Source organism: Rana temporaria, chromosome 3, assembly GCF_905171775.1.
Source record: "Rana temporaria chromosome 3, aRanTem1.1, whole genome shotgun sequence".
NCBI lineage: Eukaryota > Metazoa > Chordata > Amphibia > Anura > Ranidae > Rana > Rana temporaria.
Window position 1 is genome coordinate 69,055,407 of NC_053491.1, and position 22,986 is coordinate 69,078,392.

The 22,986-nt window shown below is 41.1% G+C and overlaps 1 protein-coding gene across 1 annotated transcript in view; it reads left to right on the plus strand.

Moving 5' to 3' along the window:
• Positions 1-22,986, plus strand: part of UNC13C (unc-13 homolog C) — an 829,386-nt gene that overhangs the window by 356,563 nt on the left and 449,837 nt on the right. The window contains exon 10 of the mRNA XM_040342717.1: positions 7,538-7,707. Within this exon, the coding sequence (XP_040198651.1) occupies positions 7,538-7,707 (170 nt within the window). The remainder of the gene's footprint in view (positions 1-7,537; positions 7,708-22,986) is intronic.

The following is a 22,986-nucleotide window of genomic DNA, read 5'->3' on the forward strand; positions in this document are numbered from 1 at the left end:
TGCCGATCTTCACTCGGCGGCACTCGGGCACTGTGTGAATCGAGCGAGTTGACAGCTCGCACACACAGCGTGGAGACATCGCAGGGTCCAGGGGACAAGGTAACTTACTTTGCCTGGATCCTGAAATGCGATCCTGAATCTGGCTCGGGGTTACCGCTAATGCTACTGAAATCTTACCCAGAGCCTAACTCGGAAATACCGCCAGGGAGGGTAAGGCGTGAGATATCCAGGGAGTTAATTAGAAGCTTTGTGGTGTCATTGGTTAGGAAAAGGCTTATATTGGAGCGGTTGAGGCGGCAAGATTTAGACAACAATTCAATGTGGGGCCGAAAGGCAAGTTCAGAGTCCAGGATTAGCTCTAGCACCCTGGCCTGCGGTGATGGACTGATAGTTGTGCGTCCATCTCGACAGAGAAGTCAGGGGAAGGGGCACGTAGTAAATATTATGAGCTCAGTTTTGGATAGATTGAGCTTCAGGAAGTGTTGTAACAATTATTGATATGTCTGTTAATAAATTAGTGATGTTTGAGGAGACTGATGGGGTGAGCTGAGGTTTATAAAATATAGGATTCATTTCCAACAGTTTAACTACATGCTGACCAGCCGCCGCAGTTCTACGGTGGCAGGTCGGCTCTCCTGCGCGAGAGCACGTCGTATAACTTCGGCTCTCGAAGCGGCCACTAGGGGCGTGCGCGCACCCCCCGCTCACTCCTGACTCCTGCACGCGTGCCCGGTGGTCACAATCACCGCCTGGCACCCGCGATCGTTCGTTACAAAGCGGGGACCGGGAGCTGTGTGTGTAAACACACAGCTCCCGGTCCTGTCAGGGGAGAAATGCATGTATGAACAGCGATCAGTCATTTCCCCTAGTGAGTCCACCCCCCTACAGTTAGAACACATCCAGGGAACATACTTAACCCCTTCTCCGCCCCCTAGTGTTAACCCCTTCCCTGCCAGTGGCATTTTTATAGCACTGATCGCTATAAAAATGCCAATGGTCCCAAAAATGTGTCAAAAGTGTCCGAAGTGTCCGCCATAATGTCGCAGTACCGAAAAAAATCGCTGATCGTCGCCATTACTAGTAAAAAAATATATTAATAAAAATGCCATAAAATGACCCCCTATTTTGTAAATGCTATAACTTGCGCAAACCAATCAATAAATGCTTATTGTGACTTTTTTTACGAAAAATATGTAGAAGAATACGTATCGGCCTAAATTAAGGAAAAACTTTTTTTTGTATATATATTTTTGGGGATATTTATTATGGTAAAAAGTAAAAAAATATAATTTTTTTTCAAAATTGGCGCTCTATTTTTGTTTATAGCGCAAAAACTAAAAACTGCAGGGGTGATCAAATACCACCAAAAGAAAGCTCTATTTGTGGGAAAAAAAGGACGGCAATTCTGTTTGGGAGCCATGTCGCAGGACCGCGCAATTGTCAGTTAAAGCGACGCAGTGTCGAATCGCAAAAAGTGCTCTGGTCTTTGACCAGCAATACGGTCCGGGGCTTAAATGGTTAAAGTAACAAAGGCTGTAGAGATGTTTACAGCAACTTGGTACATACATAGGCATTATGTATTACATATTTATTATCTGTAATTAAAATGCAGTAAACAATGAAAGCCAATCAGAATTACTCTATTATTGATCATCTTACAGTAAATGGAAAAAAAATTGGTTGCTGGGGGTTACAGCCTTTGCACAAAATCAACTTGCTTTGTACTGCCTTATTAAACAAATCTGAAAAATGTAAGCCACAAACTAAAGTGCGGATGTTTCATGTCTCTTAAGTGCGCACAGAAATCAACAGAACAAATAAATTCCCCAGCGCAGAAAAAGCTTGTGTATTCTATTCTACTTCGCCAGCTACATCAGCAGTGAATGGGTAAAAAAGCTTTCAGATGCATCTCAGGAGCTTATAAATCAGCTTTGGTTTAAGCTATCCATCTGCTGTCTTGTATTCCTGTCAGCATTAAAAACACCATTTCAATGTATTACGATATATATTATTAAATGCAAATGCAGCTAGATTTATGTTGAAGTGGCACTGTGTCCTTGTAATCTGTATTGTGCATTTAATGGATACAGTTTGATTTATTTTTTCTTTATGTCACATTTTACTGTTCAATAAAAGTATTACAATGAAAGGTCATAAGGCAATACCAGAAAAAATACAACTCAAAGTTAACTCAGGACACTTAATTTATTAAATGTTTAAGAATTATCGGACCCGCGTGAACAGTATGCCTGTGTGTATGCATAGATCTGAAAGACTACAAGGTGCTTTTTTACTGATATGAATGAAGCTTGAAAAATGTAAAGCAGTGGTTGGAAAACAGTTGAATTCTGGGGACGTCGTGGTGTTGATTTGCTAAAGGCAAAAATACTGTGCACTTTGTTTCCTTGGCAAATGTAAATGTGGCAAAGCTTGACTTTGTAAAGAATACTCAATCAGGGGCAAGGGGGAAAAAAAACAACAGCATTTTGCTTGCACACGATTGGATAATGGAAATCAACAGACCTTTACCACATTTATTAAGCTCTGGGGAAAATGAGTGCATTTTCACTTACAGAGTCCACAGCCTATTCGCCTTTAATAAAACCACCCCCTTTGTGTGATCCATAACTTCTCTAAAAGACTCTGGGCCAGATTCAGAAAGACTGGAGTATTTTTAGGCGGGCGTAGCGCATCTCATATACGCTACACCGCCGTAACTTAGAGAGGCAAGTACCGTATTCAGAAAGAACTTGCGCCCTAAGTTACGTTGGCGTAGCGTAAATGAGCCGGCTTAAGCCCGCCTAATTCAAATTACAAATGATCAAGGCAGGGGGGCGTGTTGTATTACAATGAGCCGTGACCCCATGTAAATGAGGGGCCAAACGAACGGCGCATGCTCAGAATCACGTCGCACATACTCCCTAAGATACGTCGGCTCAATGCTTTGTCGATGTGAACGTAACCTACGCCCATCCTCATTCACGTACGACTTACGCAAACGACGTAAAATACGACGCTGTTCCGACGTTTCTGACGTCCATACCTTAACATGACTTACCCCTGCTTTATGAGGGGTAAACTTACGCCGGACATACGCCTTACGTAAACGGCGTAGCTAAATCCGACGGGCGCAAGTACGTTTCTGAATCAGCGCATCTAGCTCATTTGCATATTCTACGCGTAAATGTACGGAAGCGCCCCTAGCGGCCAGCGTAAATATGCACCCAAGATACGATGGCGTAAGAGACTTACGTCAGTCGTATCTTGGACAAATTCTGGTGGATCTGATTCTTTGAATCAGGCGCATAGATATGACGCCTCACATTCAGACTTACGATGGCTTATCTGCAGATACGCCGTCGTAAGTCCTTTCTGAATCTGGCCCACAATGTGCAGGAAGAATATAGGTGTTCTTTTACTAAGGTGTCCATGCACATTGGGCTTAAAAATCGCTGCACCTAGAGGAGTTTTGTGTTTTGCCTGTAGAAGCAGCTCAATGTATCCTATGTGTCCATGCACATTAGGACATTTAGAGGCATATTTTAACCGCTTCATGACCGCTGCACGCATATATACGTTGACACAATGTTACTCCTGGGCAGAAGGATGTATATATACGTCCCCATTAAGGAAGCACCATTGAGCACGTGCGCACCTGCTGCAAGCTCTGTGAACCCGACCGCGGGTCACGCGGACTCGATCACTGCGGGGAAACCCGCAATCGTCTCACGGAGAGATAAGAAACACTCACTAGGGCACAATTAACCCCTACAGCGTCACCTAGTGTTCACTACCAGTGTCATTTTCACAGTATTCAGTGCATTTTAATAGCACTGATCGCTGTAAAAATGACAATGGTCCCAAAAATGTGTCAAAAGTGTCCGATGTGTCCGCCATAATGTCACAGTCACGATAAAAATTGCTGATCGCTGCCATTACTAGTAAAAAAAAAAAAAGATATTAATAAAAATGCCATAAAACTATCCCCTATTTTGTAGACACTATAACTTTTGCGCAAATCAATAAACGCTTTTTGTGTTTTTTTTTTTCCAAAAATATGTAGAAGAATATGTATTGGCCTAAACTGAGGAAATTTTTTTATATATATATTTTTGGGGGATATTTATAACAAAAAGTTAAAAATATTGCATTATTTTCACAATTGTCTCTCTATTTTTGTTTATAGCGCAAAAAATTAAAACCGCATAGGTGATCAAATACCACAAAAAGAAAGCTCTACTTGTGGAAAAAAAAGGATGCCAATTTTTGTTTGGTAGCAACGTCGCTAGACCGTGCAATTGTCAGTTAAAGCGACGTAGTGCCGAATCGCAAAAAGTGGCCCGGTCTTTGACCAGCAAAATCGTCCGGGGCTAAAGTGCTTAAGGACTCCTTTACACTTGTCTTTTAACACACATTAAAGTTCCTACCGCTTTAACATGCTTTATTTATATGTTTTTGGATGCTTCTGTGATGCTTCAGTAATGCTTTTTTAAGCTTTAATGAAGCTTGGCTGATGCCCTGTGTATGTGTGTGTGTGTGTGTATATCTCATACCTGCAAATTCCCCAAAACAAAGCAAAGCTAAAGCTGAATTAAAGCCTCTCAAAAGCTTCAGGTGCTTCTAGCAAGCATTGTCATAGACTCTATGGATGCTTTAAAGACTCTTTGAGGCACCACTAAAGTGACATGGAGTATCATTTTTAAAAGCGAAGGAAAGCAAATGCAAGGTGTAAACAGTAATGTAAGCTAACCATTTTATTTAGTGACCAGAGCTTTGACTGGCCTTCAGAGAGCTTAAAAAAGAGGGTCCGAAGCCATGTTTTGAAGCAAGTGTAAATGAGCCCTAAAGCTCTCTGAACCAATCAAAGCTCATGTCACTAAATAAAATGGTTAGCTTACAGTCCTGTTTACACCTTGCGTTTGCTTTGCTTTGCTTCAAAAATGATACCCCTTGCCACTCTAGTGGTGCTTCAAAACATCTTCAAAGCCTCCATAGAAGTCTATTACAAAGCTCACTTGAAGCACCTGCAGCTTTTGAGAGGCCTAATTCTCCTTTAACTTTGTTTTGAAGGTATTACAGGTATGAGATATCAGCACACACACACACACACACACACACACACACACACACACACACACACACACACACACACACACACACAGGGCATCTGCCAAGCATCAAAAAAGCATACCTGAAGCATCTCAGAAAACAATGTTGAAGCAGTAGGAGATTTAATGTGTGTTGATGTTGAAGCTAGTGTAAATGAGCCCTAACCCTTTCTTCCAACCCGCCCCAAGACTACTTCCCGTGAAACCAGTTAACAGTTACAGCTGCAGTATGTTTTTCTCCTGTACATCTATTTCAGTTTATATTAAGTGTCTTTCTCTGTAGCATACATGATCACTTACACTCTGCATAATATGCATATTGAATATATCTTTATTGTATTTACACTCAATAAAAACCTTTGTAAAATAAAATAAAAATAGTCCTGTAGCTGCAGGCATCATTCAGATATCCCTGCACAAAGTCAAGGACGTCATATGACGGCCGGCGGGCAGGAAGTTGTTAAAATGCATTTTTTTTCCAGAGCATTTTCCGGGTATTGCAGAGTATTGGTCGGATATTGCAGAGTATTGGCCAGGGTATTGCAGAGTATTGTGCGGGGGGATTGCAGAGTATTGTGCGGGGGGATTGCAGAGTATTATGCGGGGGTATTGCAGAGTATTGTGCGGGGGAATTGCAGAGTATTGTGCGGGGGTATTGCAGAGTTTTGTGTGGGGGTTATGCAGAGTATTGTGCGGGGGTTATGCAGATGACGCCAGTTTGTTTATATGTGATCGCTCCGTCATTGGACGGAGCGATCACGTGGTAAACGGCCGCTATCAGCGGCAATTTACCGCAATCTGTGATGCGTCGGGTCCTCTGTGACATTCCCGTGTGCGTGCCCCAGGGGGCACGCGGGAGCGCGATTCTGGGAGGACGTCAATGTACGCCCTCCCAGAGTCAACAAACCGCCTTGTAGACGTATTTTGTCTAAGATACATTAAGGTGAAAAAACACAAACCTTTACAACCTTTACAACCCGTTTAAGACCCCTTTCACACCCCTTTCACACTGAGGCAGGTTTCAGGCCTTTCAGCGCTAGAAATAGCCTCTGAAAAACGCCTCTAAACTGCCTCCCAGTCATTGCAATGTGTGCTTTCACACTGGGGAGGTGCGCTTGCGGGATGTTAGAAAAAGTTCTGCAAGCAACCATGCACTGATTTGTATGTCTTTTGACACCAGTGAGCTCTCCGTGGCAGAGGTCTCAGCTCTGCTGCTGCCGTTTGGATTCAAGCTAGAGTATCACAATATCAATGAAAGCTAAAGAGATTCAACCATTCTGCCAGAACCTCTATATTATGTAAATATGTGGAGAATTTAATGGTAAAATTTGACATTTGTAATCCTCATGACTGGTGGGTGGAGACATAGACTCTGATGAGATATAATAGTTGACTCCAGAATTCCTAATATCAAGGAACCCAGTGAGAGATTCAGATGAAGACTAACTAGATCCTCGTATAGATGTTGTAGGATCTGACCTTCAGCCAATATGAGCACATATGAATGTGATATGGTTCAAACTCATCTTCATTTTCTTATTTGTGTTATATAACACATGGTGCTTTTCTTATTTCTGTAATATTGTCAAAGCAGCTAATGTTGCATCAGAATTGAAAAGATGAAGGATAGCATTTATTTTATTAATTTTTTGTATATATACATATCTCAAATAGTTTCTGAATATGTAATACTTAAAGGGGTTGTAAAGGTACAATTTTTTTTTCCTAAATAGCTTCCTTTATGTTAGTGCAGTCCTCCTTCACTTACCTCATCCTTCCATTTTGCTTTTAAATGTTCTTTTCTCTTATCGTCCATGGACGGACACAGCTCCTTAAATCCTATTATTTCTTCTGAGAAAACCTCACTTCCTGTCTGTAACTCCACACAGTAATGCAAGGCTTTCTCCCTGATGTGGAGTGTCGTGCTCGCCCCCTCCCTTGGACTACAGGAGAGTTAGGACGTGCTCTACGTTGCAGATAGAGAAAGGAGCTGTGTGTTCGTGGATGTCCTGACTCTCCTTTAGTCCAAGGGAGGGGGTGAGCATGACACTCCACACCAGGGAGAAAGCGTCACATTACTGTGTGGAGTTACAGACAGAAGAACAGGAAGTGAGGATTTCTCAGAAGAAATAAAGACATTTAAAAAAAAATCGAAGGATGAGGTAAGTGAAGGAGGACTGCACTAAGGTAAAGGAAGCTATTTAGGAAAACATTTTTTTTTACCTTTACAACCCCTTTAAGAGTAAATTACACCTGATCTTGTTCTTAAATAAGGTGTCACATATGAATAGATTGTTTATAAAAAAAAAAGAATTAAATCTTGTTTATCATGTATAGTTTTGTGTGAAAAAAAAAAAAAGATTTTTAAATGATATACCTTTTATTTGTTTGTTTTATTTATTTATTTATTTATTTATTTGTATTGCTAGTGAATGCCACAACTCCACAGACAGAATAAAGGTGAGAGTATGGGATGAAGATGATGATATAAAGTCCAGAGTGAAGCAACACTTTAAGAAAGAATCAGATGACTTCCTTGGGCAGACAATTGTTGATGTGAGAACCCTCAGCGGTGAAATGGACGTTTGGTACAACCTAGGTAACTTTCATCATATGAAACAAAATGTCTTGACATGGTGTCATATTAGAAAAAGAATCCCATGTAGCTTGTAGTATGATACTGGATATTACAGCTGTTTTGGCCACCTAAAGAAAAGTGGTTTTGGAAACTTTCCTGGAAGATACATATCTTGAAGTACAGTTTTCAGCTCCTGAAGGTTACATTTAGCACTGGTTGAGTTTTGTCTTCTAATTTAGAAATATATTCTAAATTCATCATTTGGATGTTAGATCATGCCTTATATGAACTATAATGTGAAGGTCAGCCCTTCCAATGTGTGTTTTTCCTTTTGGAGGGGAAAGACTCATGTGGCATGATTGTGTATCCGAGAAACTATTATCACTTTACGGGGAAGATTTAACATTCTTTTTGATCTATTGCGTTGATAAAATAAAGCTTTACCTCCCCTGAGTGAGCCAAATCCTCCATCATTTGTGTCTCACATGCTCACCTTCCAAGACACTGCAGCTCACAGTGGGAGGATTTCAGAAGCAGAAGCATGTGCTGCCAATCCAAAAAGCAGTGAACGGGAGTAGGTGTGGCCGGGTGCTGATTGACAAGTTACAGGTTTGTAAATCAACAATGGCAGTGCTGATAACCACATCTTCAACATCTTCTCATTCCATTTTAGAAAAGCAGGCAGGAGGGTGATGATGCTGCTCTGAATTTAGGATCAGTGTAATGGTGTTGTCACCAACTGGTAGGATTAACAAGTGTTTGTAAAACTTTGCAGAGGGATTAACCCCCCTTGCGGTATTCCCGAGTCTGACTCGGGGTTACATTTTTGTGCTGCGATCGGGCTGCGATCGGGCATTTTTGGGCTCGCTTTGCTGACTCCACAGGCAGTGTTTACTTACCTTGTCCCTGGATCCAGCGATGCCACCGCGCTGTGTGAGCGAGCGGGTGCCTCTGTGTGCCGCCGATCTCCGTTCCCTGTGACGTTATGACGCACGGGGGCGGAGAACGGCGCCAAATTCAAAAAGGTAAACAAACACATTACATACAGTACTGTAATCTATAAGATTACAGTATACTGTATGTAAAAAAAATACACACCCCCCCTTGTCCCTAGTGGTCTGCCCAGTGCCCTACATGTTATTTTATATAATAAAAACTGTTCTTTCTGCCTGCAAACTGTAGATTGTCCATAGCAACCAAAAGTGTCCCTTTATGTCAAAAATGGTTTTAGAGCAGCTAGAAAACAGCAATAATAAATTATAATCACTTGCAGAATTGTGCGATAGCGATTTGTGGGGAAATTCATCATAAAAAAAATAAAAGTAATGACAGCGACAATTCTGCAACTGAGCAAATTTCTGTGATTTTGAGTTGATTACATTATTGAATAATTTTTATTATAATTATATTATTATTTGTTATAATTATTTATTATATTATAATTTAGTTTTTAAAAAAAATTCATACCCGGGATGCCTACTAGACTCTAGTTTGGTCAGATTTAAGTGAGTTTTTCCTAAAAATTACAGGCCTACAATGTAAAATACCAAATTTCCTTGCAAATAATGGTACCGCTTTCAGCACCTAAAATCTGAAATAATCATACCACTAGGGAGGTTAATGAAAACTGTAAAATTAGATGAACCTACAATAAAGTGCAGCATCACAGATGGGAGGCCATAGTTCTACTTTAGGTACCTTACGTAGTTAAAGTAAACAGAAACACTGTAGGCATAATGTTGTTTTTTTTATAACAGTTACTCAATATGGTGCACTGCAGACTGTGATGACAAACAATGCTGAAAACTACCATCCCCAAAAAATTTGGATTTCCTTTTTTTTTATTTAAGTATGTATTCTAAACGCAAAATGTGCCTTCCATTTCTGTAAGCCTCCTCCAAATCTTCAAATTCCTTTTCTTTCTTTTTTTTTGCTGCTGTGATCTGGCTACTTTTATTCTCCATGGTCCTCACTTATTGTAGGATTATAGCCACCCTCTTTTGCTCAATCCTGAGACTATGGACTATGGATTTATAGTGTGCATAGAGCATTAAGACCCCTTTCACACTGAGGCGCTTTTCAGGTGTTTTAGTGCTAAAAATAGTGATGTAAAGAGCCTGAAAACAAATTGTTTATAGTAGAGGAACCAACATTTCATGACAAGTTAGAAGGCTGGAGGCCAGCCTGGATCTGTAGAAGGAGTCTGGGGGAGTATATATCCCTCATCCTCTGGCGTATCCCTCGTCGGCTCGTCGTCCTGGTTGCCCTAGCCGATTTAATCATGTGGGATCAGTTCCTGTGTGATTGGAATGGTATCTCCATGTTTATTGCGCATTCAACAGATAGTCCTCCCCAAGATTTTTTCAGATGCCGCCGCTTTGGTCGGTTTTTCAGCCATTTTTGGTCAGGAATGGTTGGCCAGCTGTTGGTCCCCAGAGGTGTTCCATCTGCCAAAGTTTGCTCTCACTTCAGCACTGTATGAAATTTACCCAATCCTGGCAGCAGCAGTCATATGGGGTCCTGGTTGGTCAGGCAACTCGGTCATCTTCTTTACGGATAATTTGGCTTTTAATCATGTTGTTCATGCGCAGGCTCACATGGCTGGGCTTGACGTACAAGTTTCATTTCCGGGGGGAATTTATCAGTGGGGAGCGCAATGGTACAGCTGATGCTTTGTCTCATCTCAATATGCCACAATTTGTCTTACAGCATCCAGCAGCAGAACGGACGGGCCAGCCAGTCCCCCCTTATTTGCTGTTAGTCATGGATTAAAGGGTCACTAAAGGATTTTTTTTTTAGCTAAATAGCTTCCTTTACCTTACTGCAGTACTGGTTTCATGTCCTCATTGTTCGTTTTTGCTTTGAAGTAGCTGTAATTCTGCTGTGATCTCCACACTTCCTGGTTGCCTGTTTCCTTATAACCATCATACTGGGAGATTTTCACGGTGGTCTAAGCTGTCATTACTGTGTGTCTAAAACTCCTCAGAACCAATCAGATTCATTTTAAAAACAAAACACTGCCCTGGATTTGTTTGTTTTTGTTCTGTGAGTCTTCCCGACTCACCTCTCACCCGGAACTTCATGTATGTCCTTTAAAACCGAAAGTGAAACTAGAGGCACATTATATGATAGATTAAATTCAAGTTTTAATCATTTTTAAAAGCAATCAGTTAACTTTTATGTCTCTATACCCAATAAACAGTCATTACAGCAAAAACATTTTTTTCCTTTAGTGTCCCTTTAAGCATTTTCTGGTCTCAGGCGATTGATCTGGCCAATAGGTCCTTGTCAAGGAATACGCTGAGAGCTTACACGACGGGTTGGAGGACTTTCCTTAGATTCATGTCTTCATACCCTTGCAATGGCCCTGCAGATACAAACTATATTATGACTTTCACTGCATATTGCCATAGTGAGCTAGCATTGTCTGCCAGTACCATCAAGCTATACTTTCAGGTATTCAGCATTTTAGGTCCCTGCTTGCGCCTGACAGTCCATCCATTTTTTGCAGCTCACCCAAAGCCATGCTGAAGGGTATTCACAGGACCCAGGGGTTACATCAGTTGTCTCATCAACCTATTACCGGCAGATATTCCGTGACATTTCGGACATACTGTCTACTTCCCCTTTTGGCACAGGTCTCAGTTTAGTCCTCAAGGCGGCCAAAAAACACAGTTTCTTTGGGTTCCTCCGACCTGGGGAGGTGTCTTAAGCTAGCTGTCATGCTCCTGTTCTGCTCAGAGGTAGTTTTTCCAGATTCCCTGAGCATTACGAGTTGCAGCTTCCCAATAACAAGAATAGGCAATATGGTCAGAGGTTTGTGGTAAAATACTACCAAACTTTATTTGTGACAACTCCATTGGATAGTCCTCTGCTCTCCTTCCCTATGCATCATATCACTTCAAAACAATTCATCAGTTACATCAGGATTTTACTTGCTAAGTTAGGTTGGATCCAAAGCGCTTCTCCGGGCATTCATTCAGGATCGGGGCAGCGTCTGCAGCTTCTTAGTAGGGGTTCCATCTTACATTATCAGACACATGGGGCACTGGAGGTCATCCTGCTATAGCAGGTACATTCCAGAACCTCATACAGAAGTTCGCAGAGCATTCGCCACCATATTGGATTAAGTGTTTCCTGTTTCATTAAAGCTGTTTTACTTACCTATCTTTGTGTCTTTTTGCCCTCTTTTAGGCGTACCGTCCAGCTAGGCCAAGGCACACCACAGGCCTTGGTGGTTGGGGTTACTACATGTCACTAGTAAAGACTCTGACTACAAGTGGATTTGTAGGAGGAGTCTGGGGGAGTATATATCGCTCCTCCTCTGGCGTATCTCTCGTCGGCTCATCTTCCGGTTTCCCACCCTCCCGGTCCCCAATTTTCATTTCATATGCATCATTCATTTCTCATACTCAGGGTATGCCCTCTTTTAGGCGTACCGTCCAGCTAGGCCAAGGCACACCGCAGGCCTTGGTGGTTGGGGTTACTACATGTCACGAGTAAAGAATCTGACTACAAATATAAATTGTGAAGTTCTGAATGTATCTTTCCGTAGATTGGTAATCCTTAGATTCCTGTGCGGATCCCTGTAATCCCTGTGGCAAAGCAATTTTTTCTGAAGCTCACTATGGTGGTTATTTACGAAAATCCACTTTGCACTACAAGTGCAAACTACAAGTGCAAAGTGCACTTGAAATTTCACTTGGTAGTGCAGTTGCTGTAGATTTGAAGGGGACACACAAGGAAAATAAAAAAGCAGCATTTTAGCTTGCACATGATTGGATGATAAAATCTACCCCTCAGATTTACAGCGACTGCAGTTCCAAGTGCACTTTGCACTTGTAGTTTGCACTTGCAGTTCAAAGTGGATTTGCCTTTCATAAATAACCCCCTGTGTGTTCCTTTTGGGTGGGATTGATTTTACTTTGGTGCTGTTTAATGTTGGATTATATGTGAAAAGTTCTAGTATTTCCTTACTGCAAAACTGCTCACCGCAATGGGAAAAAGCTGTCATAGAATTTTTATTTAAAATTTGGCGTGGAATTTCCCCTCTTGATTCATACCAAACGCTGCGGCTAGAATTGGCGGGAATCCAAGTCGGATCCCCGTCGCTTCTATGACGCGCTCACTGAAATGTGCTTTTCCTATTCCAGCGAATGCGAGATGTCGGCACCATGTCGCCGAGAATCAGCGCGATGCCGTCGTGCTAGAAACACATTCTCGGCGACAGGTACTGTAACTTGTTATTGAATAAAGCTTTGAGAATATGACTGGGTTCACACGATTGTTGCATGACTGTCATCCTACTTTGCTTTGTGATATGGGTCCTACTTTGGTCCTACTTCTATCCGACTTTAATAAACAGGATATACGATTTTGCTCCGACTTTGAGATAGTATGACTTGTCCTTTGACTAATCAAATCAATTCCAGCGTGACATAAATTCCTTTTCCTGCTGTTGTAATCACCATGTCAGATGTCACGAGTTGGTTAGGATGAGGACCCGACTTTGATCCAACTTATTGATGGATGATATTGAATGATATTGAATGGGCTGACAACGGACTAAAATCTGACCAAAGTAGTGCAGGAACCTTTTCTGAAGTCGGACTGACTTGTGTTGTACCAGTTAAGATGGCTCTCATAGGGAACCATTGATTTGTTCACGTCATGCGACATGAGCTCCCAATGTCAGAGTGTATGTCGTGTGAACCGAGTCTAAGACCTGGAAGATTTGGTGGTGGATTTACTAAAGGAAAATAGAGTTGCTCCAGAGCTTAGTAAATGAGGTGAAGATTCACTTTGCAAAGTGCATAGTCTAATAATAATGCACCCCAATTGTGTTTTGTTATTATCCTGTATTTGTGTTATGTTTTGCCATTGTAGCAGCCTGTAAGAAGAAACTGCTCCATTTCTATACTGTATATTCATATATATATATATATACAACCAAACAATCATTATCTTGCTCAGTGCTGCTGCTGCCAAATGTATTGCTTCTTTAAACTGTATGTCAGGGCTCAAGTTCTTGTCGGCTCTGATGTCAATGGGAAAGGGGTATGAAGGGCCATCAGGCAGTGAAGATGTCATGCTAGGGCATGGGGTTGTATTTATGGTGCTCACTTGGGAGCTAGAGACTACATTACCCAAGATGCTGTGGGGGTCACAATGCTATGTAGTCAATAGGAAGGAGGGGGACAGCAGTATGATTAAAAAAATATAAATATATATATATAATAAAATAACAAAAATATCTATCTATATATATATATCTATATATATATATTGATGATGATGATAATAAAGAAAAAAAATGGTGGAGGTGTAAACACTGCAGTGTTAGCATTGCCTCGCATTGTGGCGGGGCAAAAAAAAACATTGCTTGCAGTGTTCAGCAGGTCTTGTTTGTTTGCATCCGCTTCTATTCACTTTTATTGAAACACACCACAAATGTGCTGTAACTGCCCCTATGGATTTTACAGCCCATTTAAGGTGTGGTTGTAAAGCATCAAACGTGATTATTTCCCATTTTAACCTTGTGCAAAAAATAAAAAATAAAGAATATTATGAAATAAATGTATATTCAGATTAACTACCTACTGTAAGCCCTATCTGTCATATAAATAACGGCCATGCAGGAGAAATAGTTTTCTAGAAACTGACAATTTTATTAAATATTTTGGTATGGAAGTGGTGCAGAGTTCCCAATTCTTGAATGATTAATAATATGCTGGACATTTACTCGTTCATAACATTCTGCTGTCCGCAAACGTGGGGAGACATACATCTGCTCACCTTCATATTACACAGGTCTTCCAGAAGATTTAGCATTTGGCACATTGAATTAACTTCCATTTTTAACAGAGACTCTGCATCTTGAAGAAATAGTCTCGCTACCATCCCAGGTATGGCCATGAAATATTCATTTAATGGAATTAGGTTTGAGAGAGAAAAAAAAAATATGTAGGTCATGGAAGCGGCAGAAGATATACAGATAAATTATGTAACAGAAGGGTTTGGTAAGGATATGTTTTTGCTGTGCAATTTATCACACTACCTGAGTGAATGTGTTGTTTAAAGATATAACATGTGAACACCACTTTGAAAACTGTCTCACCACTGTTAAAGATGGCTCCCTCATAAATACATCAGAACAGTTTGTGTATGTATAATGCCCAGTACACACCATCACTTTATGTGATGAAAAAAAAACGACATTTTCTGTGAAGTAAAAAATGACGTTTTTGAAACTTCAATTTTCAAAGACGAAGTTGCCTACACACCATCGTTTTTCTCACAATGTTCTAGCAAAGCGAGGTTACGTTCCACCACGTTTTTCCATTGAAGCTTGCTTCATAAGTAGCTTCTGGGCATGCGCGGATGAAAAAACGTTGTTTTAAACGACGTTTTTGCTACACACGGTCAATTTCTGTGAAGTAAAAGTTGACGTTTTGAAAAACGACACATAAAATTGAAGCATGCTTCAATTTTTTTTGGTCGTTTTTTAGAAGACATAAAACGACGTTTTCCCCCACACACGGTCAATTAAAGTGACGTTTTTAAAAACGTCATTTTTTTTCATCACATAAAGTGATGGTGTGTACGGGGCATAAGGAAAGCAAACCCTGTGGGGGTAAAAGTTTAAAGTGGTATTAAATCCAAAAGCAAACATTTATTATATTGCAGCCTACCAATTTTTATGCCTCGTACACACGTCCGTTTTCCTCAGCAAAAACCATCAAGAGCTTTTGTGTGTATGCTTTTCTTCAAGAAAACTGTTGTGGATCTCGACGAGAAAAAAATAGAACATGCTCTCTTTTATTCTCGACGGGAGTCTCAATTTTTTCGTCGTGTTTCTCGTCGGGCTGGTTTACGACGAGAAATACGTTCGTGTGTATGCTTAGAAACCTGCGCATGCTCAGAATAAAGTATGAGACGGGCGCATCTTCGGTAAAAGTAGCATTCGTAATGGAGATGGCACATTCATCACGCTGTAACAAACTGAAAAGCGCAAATCGTCTCTCCCCAAACTTTTACTAACATGCAGTAACATGAGATTAGCAAAAGCAGCCCCAAGGGTGGCGCCAGTGGAATAGAACTTCCCCTTTATAGTGCCGTCGTACGTGTTGTTCGTCACCGCGTTTGAGAACGACAAGATTTTGTCTTGACAGTGTGTACGCAAAGAAAGCTTGACAAGATTCTCGTCAAGCTTGACAAGAACCTCATCGAGGAAAACAACGTTTCTTTTACGACGAGATTCTTGGTCGTGTGTACGAGGCCTAAGATTTGATAGCTGCATTCAAATAATTTTTCAGGCTTTCTTCATTATATTGTCATCTGGTGATCCTGCCAGTAAGTGCCGGTTCACACAGGGGCAACCCGACTTACAGCGCGACTTTGCAAGGCGACTTCAGTGCGACTTGGAGCAACTTGCAACGTGACTTAAAGTTGCCTCCAGGACAGGCGACTTTGGCTGTGGCCGATCACAGAATAATCAGCTCTGTTGGAGGGAGGGGTTTGCCTGAGTAAACTATTTTTCTTTTCTTGTAAAGTTGCCTCAGTTAAGAGGGAGGTCCGGCTTTGGAGGCGACTTCCATTGAAATCTATGGGTACAAGTTGCCTAGAAGTCACCTTGAAGTAGTACAGGAACCTTTTCTGAAGTCAGAGCGACTTCAGTAGTGTACATTAAGATGGTTTTCATTGACTAACATAGGATTTCTGATGTCAAGCGACGTGGGGCGACTTAAGGTCTGATAAGTCAGATCCCAAGTCGCTGTAGTGTGAACCGGCACTAAGTCAGTTGTTTTTCAACAAAACAAAATGTAGCGATCAGGGTTGAGACAAATCACTTACCACTGAAAGAGGTGCTTACAATGATCAGATTTTATTTATTTATATACATAGTTACATAGGTACATAGTTAGTCAGGTTGACATAGTTACATAGGTACATAGTTAGTCAGGTTGAAAAAAGACACAAGTCCATCTAGTTCAAGGATCTCAAACTGGCGGCCCTCCAGCTGTTGCAAAACTACTAAATGCCTCTGTAAGCCATGCTTGTAACTGTCAGCCTTGCAATGCCTCATGGGACTTGTCGTTTTGCAATAGCTGGAGGGCCGCCAGTTTGAGACCCCTTGATCTAGTTCAACCAATAAACGGGAAAAAAAAATTACAATCCTATACCCACAGTTGATCCAGAGAAGGCAAAACAAACAGCAAAGCATCATCCAATTTGCTCCAGCAGGGGAGAAATATTCCTTCCTGATCCCCCAAAAGGCAGTCGGATATTCCCAGGATTAACTTTACCTATAAATGTTAGTACCCAGTTATATTATGTACATTTACCCAAGGTTCACACTCCTGTGGGCTGCGTTTGTGAAGGCATGGCAGCCCATTCAAATGGATAGGTTGCTGTGTCTGCATTTCCATGAAAAAAAAGTGAATGCACCTTTTCCAAAATGCGGCCGCAGCGAAAATGCCTCGTCTTTTTGATGCACGATTTGGAACAGATGCAATTTCTATACCCGCAACCACACGTATAGGTGTGAACAAAGCCTTAGGAGAGAATCCAGGTATTTTTTAAAACCATTTACTGAGCTGGACAAAAGCAGCTCCACATTTTCACAGCTTTAACTGTGAAGAATCCTTTCGGTATTTGGAGATTTAAATATATTTTCCTTGTCACTGTACTTGCTTATAGTGTTAGCTGAAGTTCAGCTTCAATTTGTTAGTGTATATTTTTTGACAAAGCTTGTACCTATGTATGGCCACTCTATACAGATGTGCCCTCACCTTAATGTAATGGGGTTTTTAAACTTAAGGTGACATATAGACCTATGAGTGCTGCTGTTTGCATCCATGATCAGACAACCCCAGCCCCAGCTAGGAGGATCAGGCATTGGATGCATGAAAAAGACCATTCCAATTTACATCAATGGATAGAGGTCCTGGAAGTGCATGAGTGGTTCTGGTAGCTGTTGTAATTTTTCTTATCTCAGGGGCAACTACAGTAATCAAATGCATTTGATAGTCTGTTTTGATGATCTGAAATACTTATATTTTATTGTTACATATTTGCACACTGTTAGTATTGTTTTAGAATACTGTTAGAATAGTCAACATTTTAAAATGGAGTTGGAATGAAGATTTGCTATGTTTTAGAGAACATCTAAAAATGCTAGTGGTGCCTAAGCAGTACCCCAAAAATGTACTTTCATCTTGAATGTACCCATTCTCTGGATTCTTGTTTTCTCCGCCTCTCCTGTGCAGCTTCTACAGTTCTGGTTCACCTTAAAGTGGTATTACACCAAAAAATGCACATTTACCATATTGCAGCTTAGCAATCCTGAAAGTGGAGGTACACTCAAAAATGGAACTTCCACTTTAAGTGAAGGTGACCCTCTGACATGCCATATTTGGCATGTAATTATTTTTTTTTATTTTTTTTTGGGGGGATGCCCTCTTTTTAGTGGCACCCAGCTCCCACTTTCTCCCGGGACTTGGTGGCACTGGAAGGAAGTTCACCTCTCCCCCACCCCAACCAAGAAATCTTCTGGGACACATCAGGTCCCAGAAGCATGCCCCGCCAATCACAGCGCGCAACACGGCTCGCGCATACACAGTACGTGCCCGGCTGTGAATCAGCTGGGCGTCCACAGTCAGAATGCCGGCGCAGCGGGAAGGAGGGGGAGAGGGGGGCGGGGGTTTGTTCGCCAGTAATTGCTGGATCATGGGACAAGTGAGTGTCCGATTATTAAAATTCACTAGCTACACTTTTTGTAGCTGCTGACTTTTATATAAGTGGAACACCGTTTTAAGTGTGGTGGCTGCATTCGTTTTTTCTTTTTTAGGATTATTTTCCTTTATTTTCTGCAGGTGTTCTGGCCAATGAGTCTATTATTTTTCCGCTTATTTTAACCACTTCACCACTGGAATGTTTTACCCCCTTCTTGACAGGGCCATTTTTTTGCGATACAGCATTGTGTTGCTCTAAGTGACAATTGTGCAGTTGTGCGTCACTGTACCCAAATAAAATTTATGTAATTTTTTTCCCACATATAGAGTTTTCTTCTGCATTTTTTTTATTTTTTTGTCTGGCAAAAGTGGCAGTTGGAGAGTTGAGACAAACCACTTACCGCTGACATGGGTGCTTCTAATAGCTTTTATTAGGTTATGTAAAACTTTTATCACAAAAGGAGAAAAAATAACTTGTTGTAACTGGGGGCCACTCAATGAGATTGGAGGCGAACCTTAAGCTGCATAGGGAGTTTTTTACTGTCAGGGCGGTAGGAATGTGGAACTCTCTTACACAATCGGTGGTGCCAGCAGGAAGTATTGATAGTTTTGAAAAACTCTTGGACGTCCTTCTTGGTAAACACAATATACAGGGATATGGGAAATGATTATCAACATTGACACACATACACCAATTACACAGGTTTGATTGTATGGACTAGTGTCTTTATTGAACCTTACCACCTATGAAACTGCTTAAAATGTGTTAGCTGAAGCTCAGCCTTAATTTGTTAGTCAAGTCCATCTAAATCTGTTGGTGCATTTAGACTGACAAATGCTGCTGTCCAAAAAGGTCTCCATTGTCCCTCTATAGAGTGGAATCTTCCACTCTCTAGAAAGTGTGTTATTAGCCAGAATAAAATAAATAAAATATCTTAAAAAAAAAAGAAAACTAATGCAGCCACCACAATCAAGGATTGGCAAGCTGCAATATATTACATGTGTGTCTTTGGGTTTAATTCTACTAATTCACAAAGTAGCCCTCCGATGGAGCTTCAGTTATGTATTTAAATATTCCATTAGATAAAATGTTTATTTCTTTATGAATTACATTATTATGAATATGGCTTTTAAAACAACAATAAAATTAGTGTAATATATCTAGGTGAAAAAAGTTTATTTTTAAAGATTTCATTACTGTGAATAAGGGTTAGAAAACAAAAACAAAATGAGCATAATATAACTTTCTTAATTACCTAGATGACTGGTATACATTATATTTATTAAATATAATATGCCATCAAAATTCTGCAATGTATTCAGCAATTAATGGAAATATTTACTAAAGCATTACATTAAAATAACATTGCTTTCTGTACTCTCTAAACAGTTGTGAAGAATTATAATTGTGTTAAAAAATTAAGATATTTAATTTCTAAAATAGCTTGTTTTATTTAATTACTATAAAATTCCTTTAAGACACAAAGTGCTGGATATTTCAGACTTGAGCTCACAACCAGTGTACCCATATGCAGGTAATTATAAATATGGGTAATATATTGAATTGTAGCATTTATTTAGCATGATAATTTATTATATAGTTGTTGCTTTAAACATGATGGATGATTTTTTATCATGGTGGGTGGCAGGTGGGAACGCATACATGGGGCATGAATGAAGGGTAATGGGAGTAAAGAAAACATAGGTATAGGGAGGGGGCCAAGATGGGGAAATGTGGGAAGAGAGCAAAGCAACATCGACATGGAAAGGGAGTGAAAAGGACAGGGATTTGGGTTGGAAGTAGAATAGGGCGTTAAGGAAGCAGTTAGAAGAAAATAGTTGTGTGGATGAAGTGAGAACACAGCTGTGTGAAGAGGGAGGGAGGCAAACACAGGAAGGAGTTGGGAGTGATGCAAAAATAGGTGTGAGGAAAGAGTGAAGAAAGCGCAGGCGTAAGAAGGGAGTGTATAGAACAGAGATATGGAGAGGGAGGAAGGTGAATAAGAGTGCACGGAGAGAGCGAGAACAACAAACATGTGTGGGGGAGTTAAAAATACATGGGAGTGAAGAAAACATAGATTTGGGGAGTTACCGCACACAACACAGATGTGGGGAGGGAGTAAGGAAATGGCATGGGGATGGACTGAGGAGAACACGGGTAAGGGGTAGGAGTGAGGGAAACGTTGGTGTAATTTTTGGGGGAAAAGACAGGCATAGTACACAGGTGCATGGGGGGAATATTGGTGTGGGAAGGGAGGAGAACAAAGATGTAGGAAGTGACTGAGGAGAACATAGGTAGGGATTGGAAGTTCAGACAACACAGGTGTGGGTGTTATGAGTGAGGAGAACAAGAACACAGTGAAGAGAACACAGGTGTTGGGCTGGGAATCAGGAGAACACAGGTGTTGGGTTAGGAGTGAGGAGAATACCAGTTTTGGGTTGGGAACGTGGAGGACAAAAGTGTTAGGTGAAAAATAAGGAGAATACGGATTTTGGATTGGGAGTGAGGAGAACACAGGTGTTGGTTTAGGAGTGAGGAGAATACTGGTGCTGGTTTGGGAATGAGGAGGACACAGGTGTTGGGTTAAAAATGATTAGAATACAGGTTTTGGGTGTGGAGTGAGGAGAATACATGTGTTGGGTTAAGAGTGAGGAGAACACTGGTTTTGGGTTGAGAATAAGAAGATCACATCTATTGGCATAGGAGTGAGAAGAACACAGCATTGAGTTGGTGAGTAAGGAGAACACGGGTGTGAGAAGAAAGTCATGATAACACATGCATGGAAGAGGGATCGAGGAGGACACAGGTGTTGGGTGAGAAATTAGGAGAATACAGATTTTGGGTTGAGTGAGAAGAACACAGGTGTTGGGTTAGGAGTGAGAAAAACACAGTGTTGAGTTTGGGAGTAAGAAGAACACAGGTGTGAGAAGGAAGTCATGATAACATGCTTGGAAGAGAGAGTGAAGCCTCGTACACACGACTGAGAAACTCGACAGGCGAAACACATCGTTTTCCTCGTCAAGTTCCTTGTTAGGCTGTCGAGGAACTCGACAAGCCAATTTTCTCCATTCCCGTCAAGGAAATAGAGAACATGCTCTCTTTTTGGCTCGTCGAGTTTCTCCACAGTTTCCTCGACGAAAATGTACACACGACCGGTTTCCTCGGCAAAAAAATATCTCCCAGCAAGTTTCTTGCTGGTTTTTGCCGAGAAACTCGGTCGTGTGTACGAGGCCTGAGGAGAACACAGGTGTGGGGAGGTAGGAAGGGAACCACAGGCATGGGAATTCAGTGAAAGAAATAGATCAGGAAGATACAAGAATGGGTTGAGAATGATGAGAATGCAGGCCAGGCATTGGGTTAGGAGTAATGCCCCATACAGACGGTCGTTTTTTGTGATGAAAAAAAATTAAGTTTGAAGTGATGAAAAAAAACGACATTTTTGAAACTTCATTTTCAAAAACGATGGAGCATACACACCATCGTTTTGAAAAATGATGAACAAAGTGACGGCACTCTAAAGGGGAAGTTCTATTCGCCTTGAGGCTGCTTTTAGCTGGTTACTTGTTAGTAAAAGATGATTCGTGCTTTTTTGTCTGTTAAAGCGTGATGAATGTGCTTACTCCATTATGAATGGTAGTTTTACCTCCCGTCTCAAAACTTGCTTCTGGGCATGTGCGGGTTTAAAAACGTCGTTTTGCCCACACACTATCATTTTCATTGACACAAAAAATGACATTTTGAAAAACGACACAAAAAATTCGAGCATGTTCGAATTTTTTTTTGGTCGTTTTTCTGAAGACATAAAACGACATTTTCCCCACACACTATCATTTTAAATGACGTTTTCAAAAACGTCATTTTTTTTCATCACAAAAAACGACCGTCTGTATGGGGCATAAGAAGGACACAGTGTTGAGGTTGAGAGTAAGGAGAACACAGGTGTGGGAAGGAAGGCGTGATGGCACATACATGGAAGAAGGAGAGAGGAAAACACAGGTATTGAGAGATAGGAAGGGGAACACAGGGATGGGAAGGTAGTGAAAGAAATAGATCAGCAAAATACAAGAATGTGAAGGCAGAAATATGGTGTAAATGGGGATGAATGTAGGGTACAGGGTTAGGGGAAACATCACAGTGTGGAAAGAGTAAAAAGATTATGAGAAGAAAACCAAAACAGGTAAAACCGGTATGGATAGGCATTCAGATGTGGGGAGGGAACCATAAGTGTGTGGAACAAAGATGTGGAAAGGGAGTGCACAGGAACTGAGTGGGAGTAAGTGGAAACACAGAAGTGAGAAGGAAGAAAATGGTAGCACAGGTAAACACAGGTGTAGGAAGGGAGTTGAGGGGAACACCAGTATTCAGTAGACATGAGGGATACTAAATTTAGAGGAATGAGGGAGACAGACATATAGTACACAGTATATAGGGGTATACTGTAGATGGGGGTGCTGAAATATTTTACAGTGGGAGAGCACAGATGAATGGACGGAGGAAAGGGGAACGCTGGTTTGTGGAGAAACAGAGGGAATACGCTTGTGTTTCTGTGTGGGTATAAACATGTGG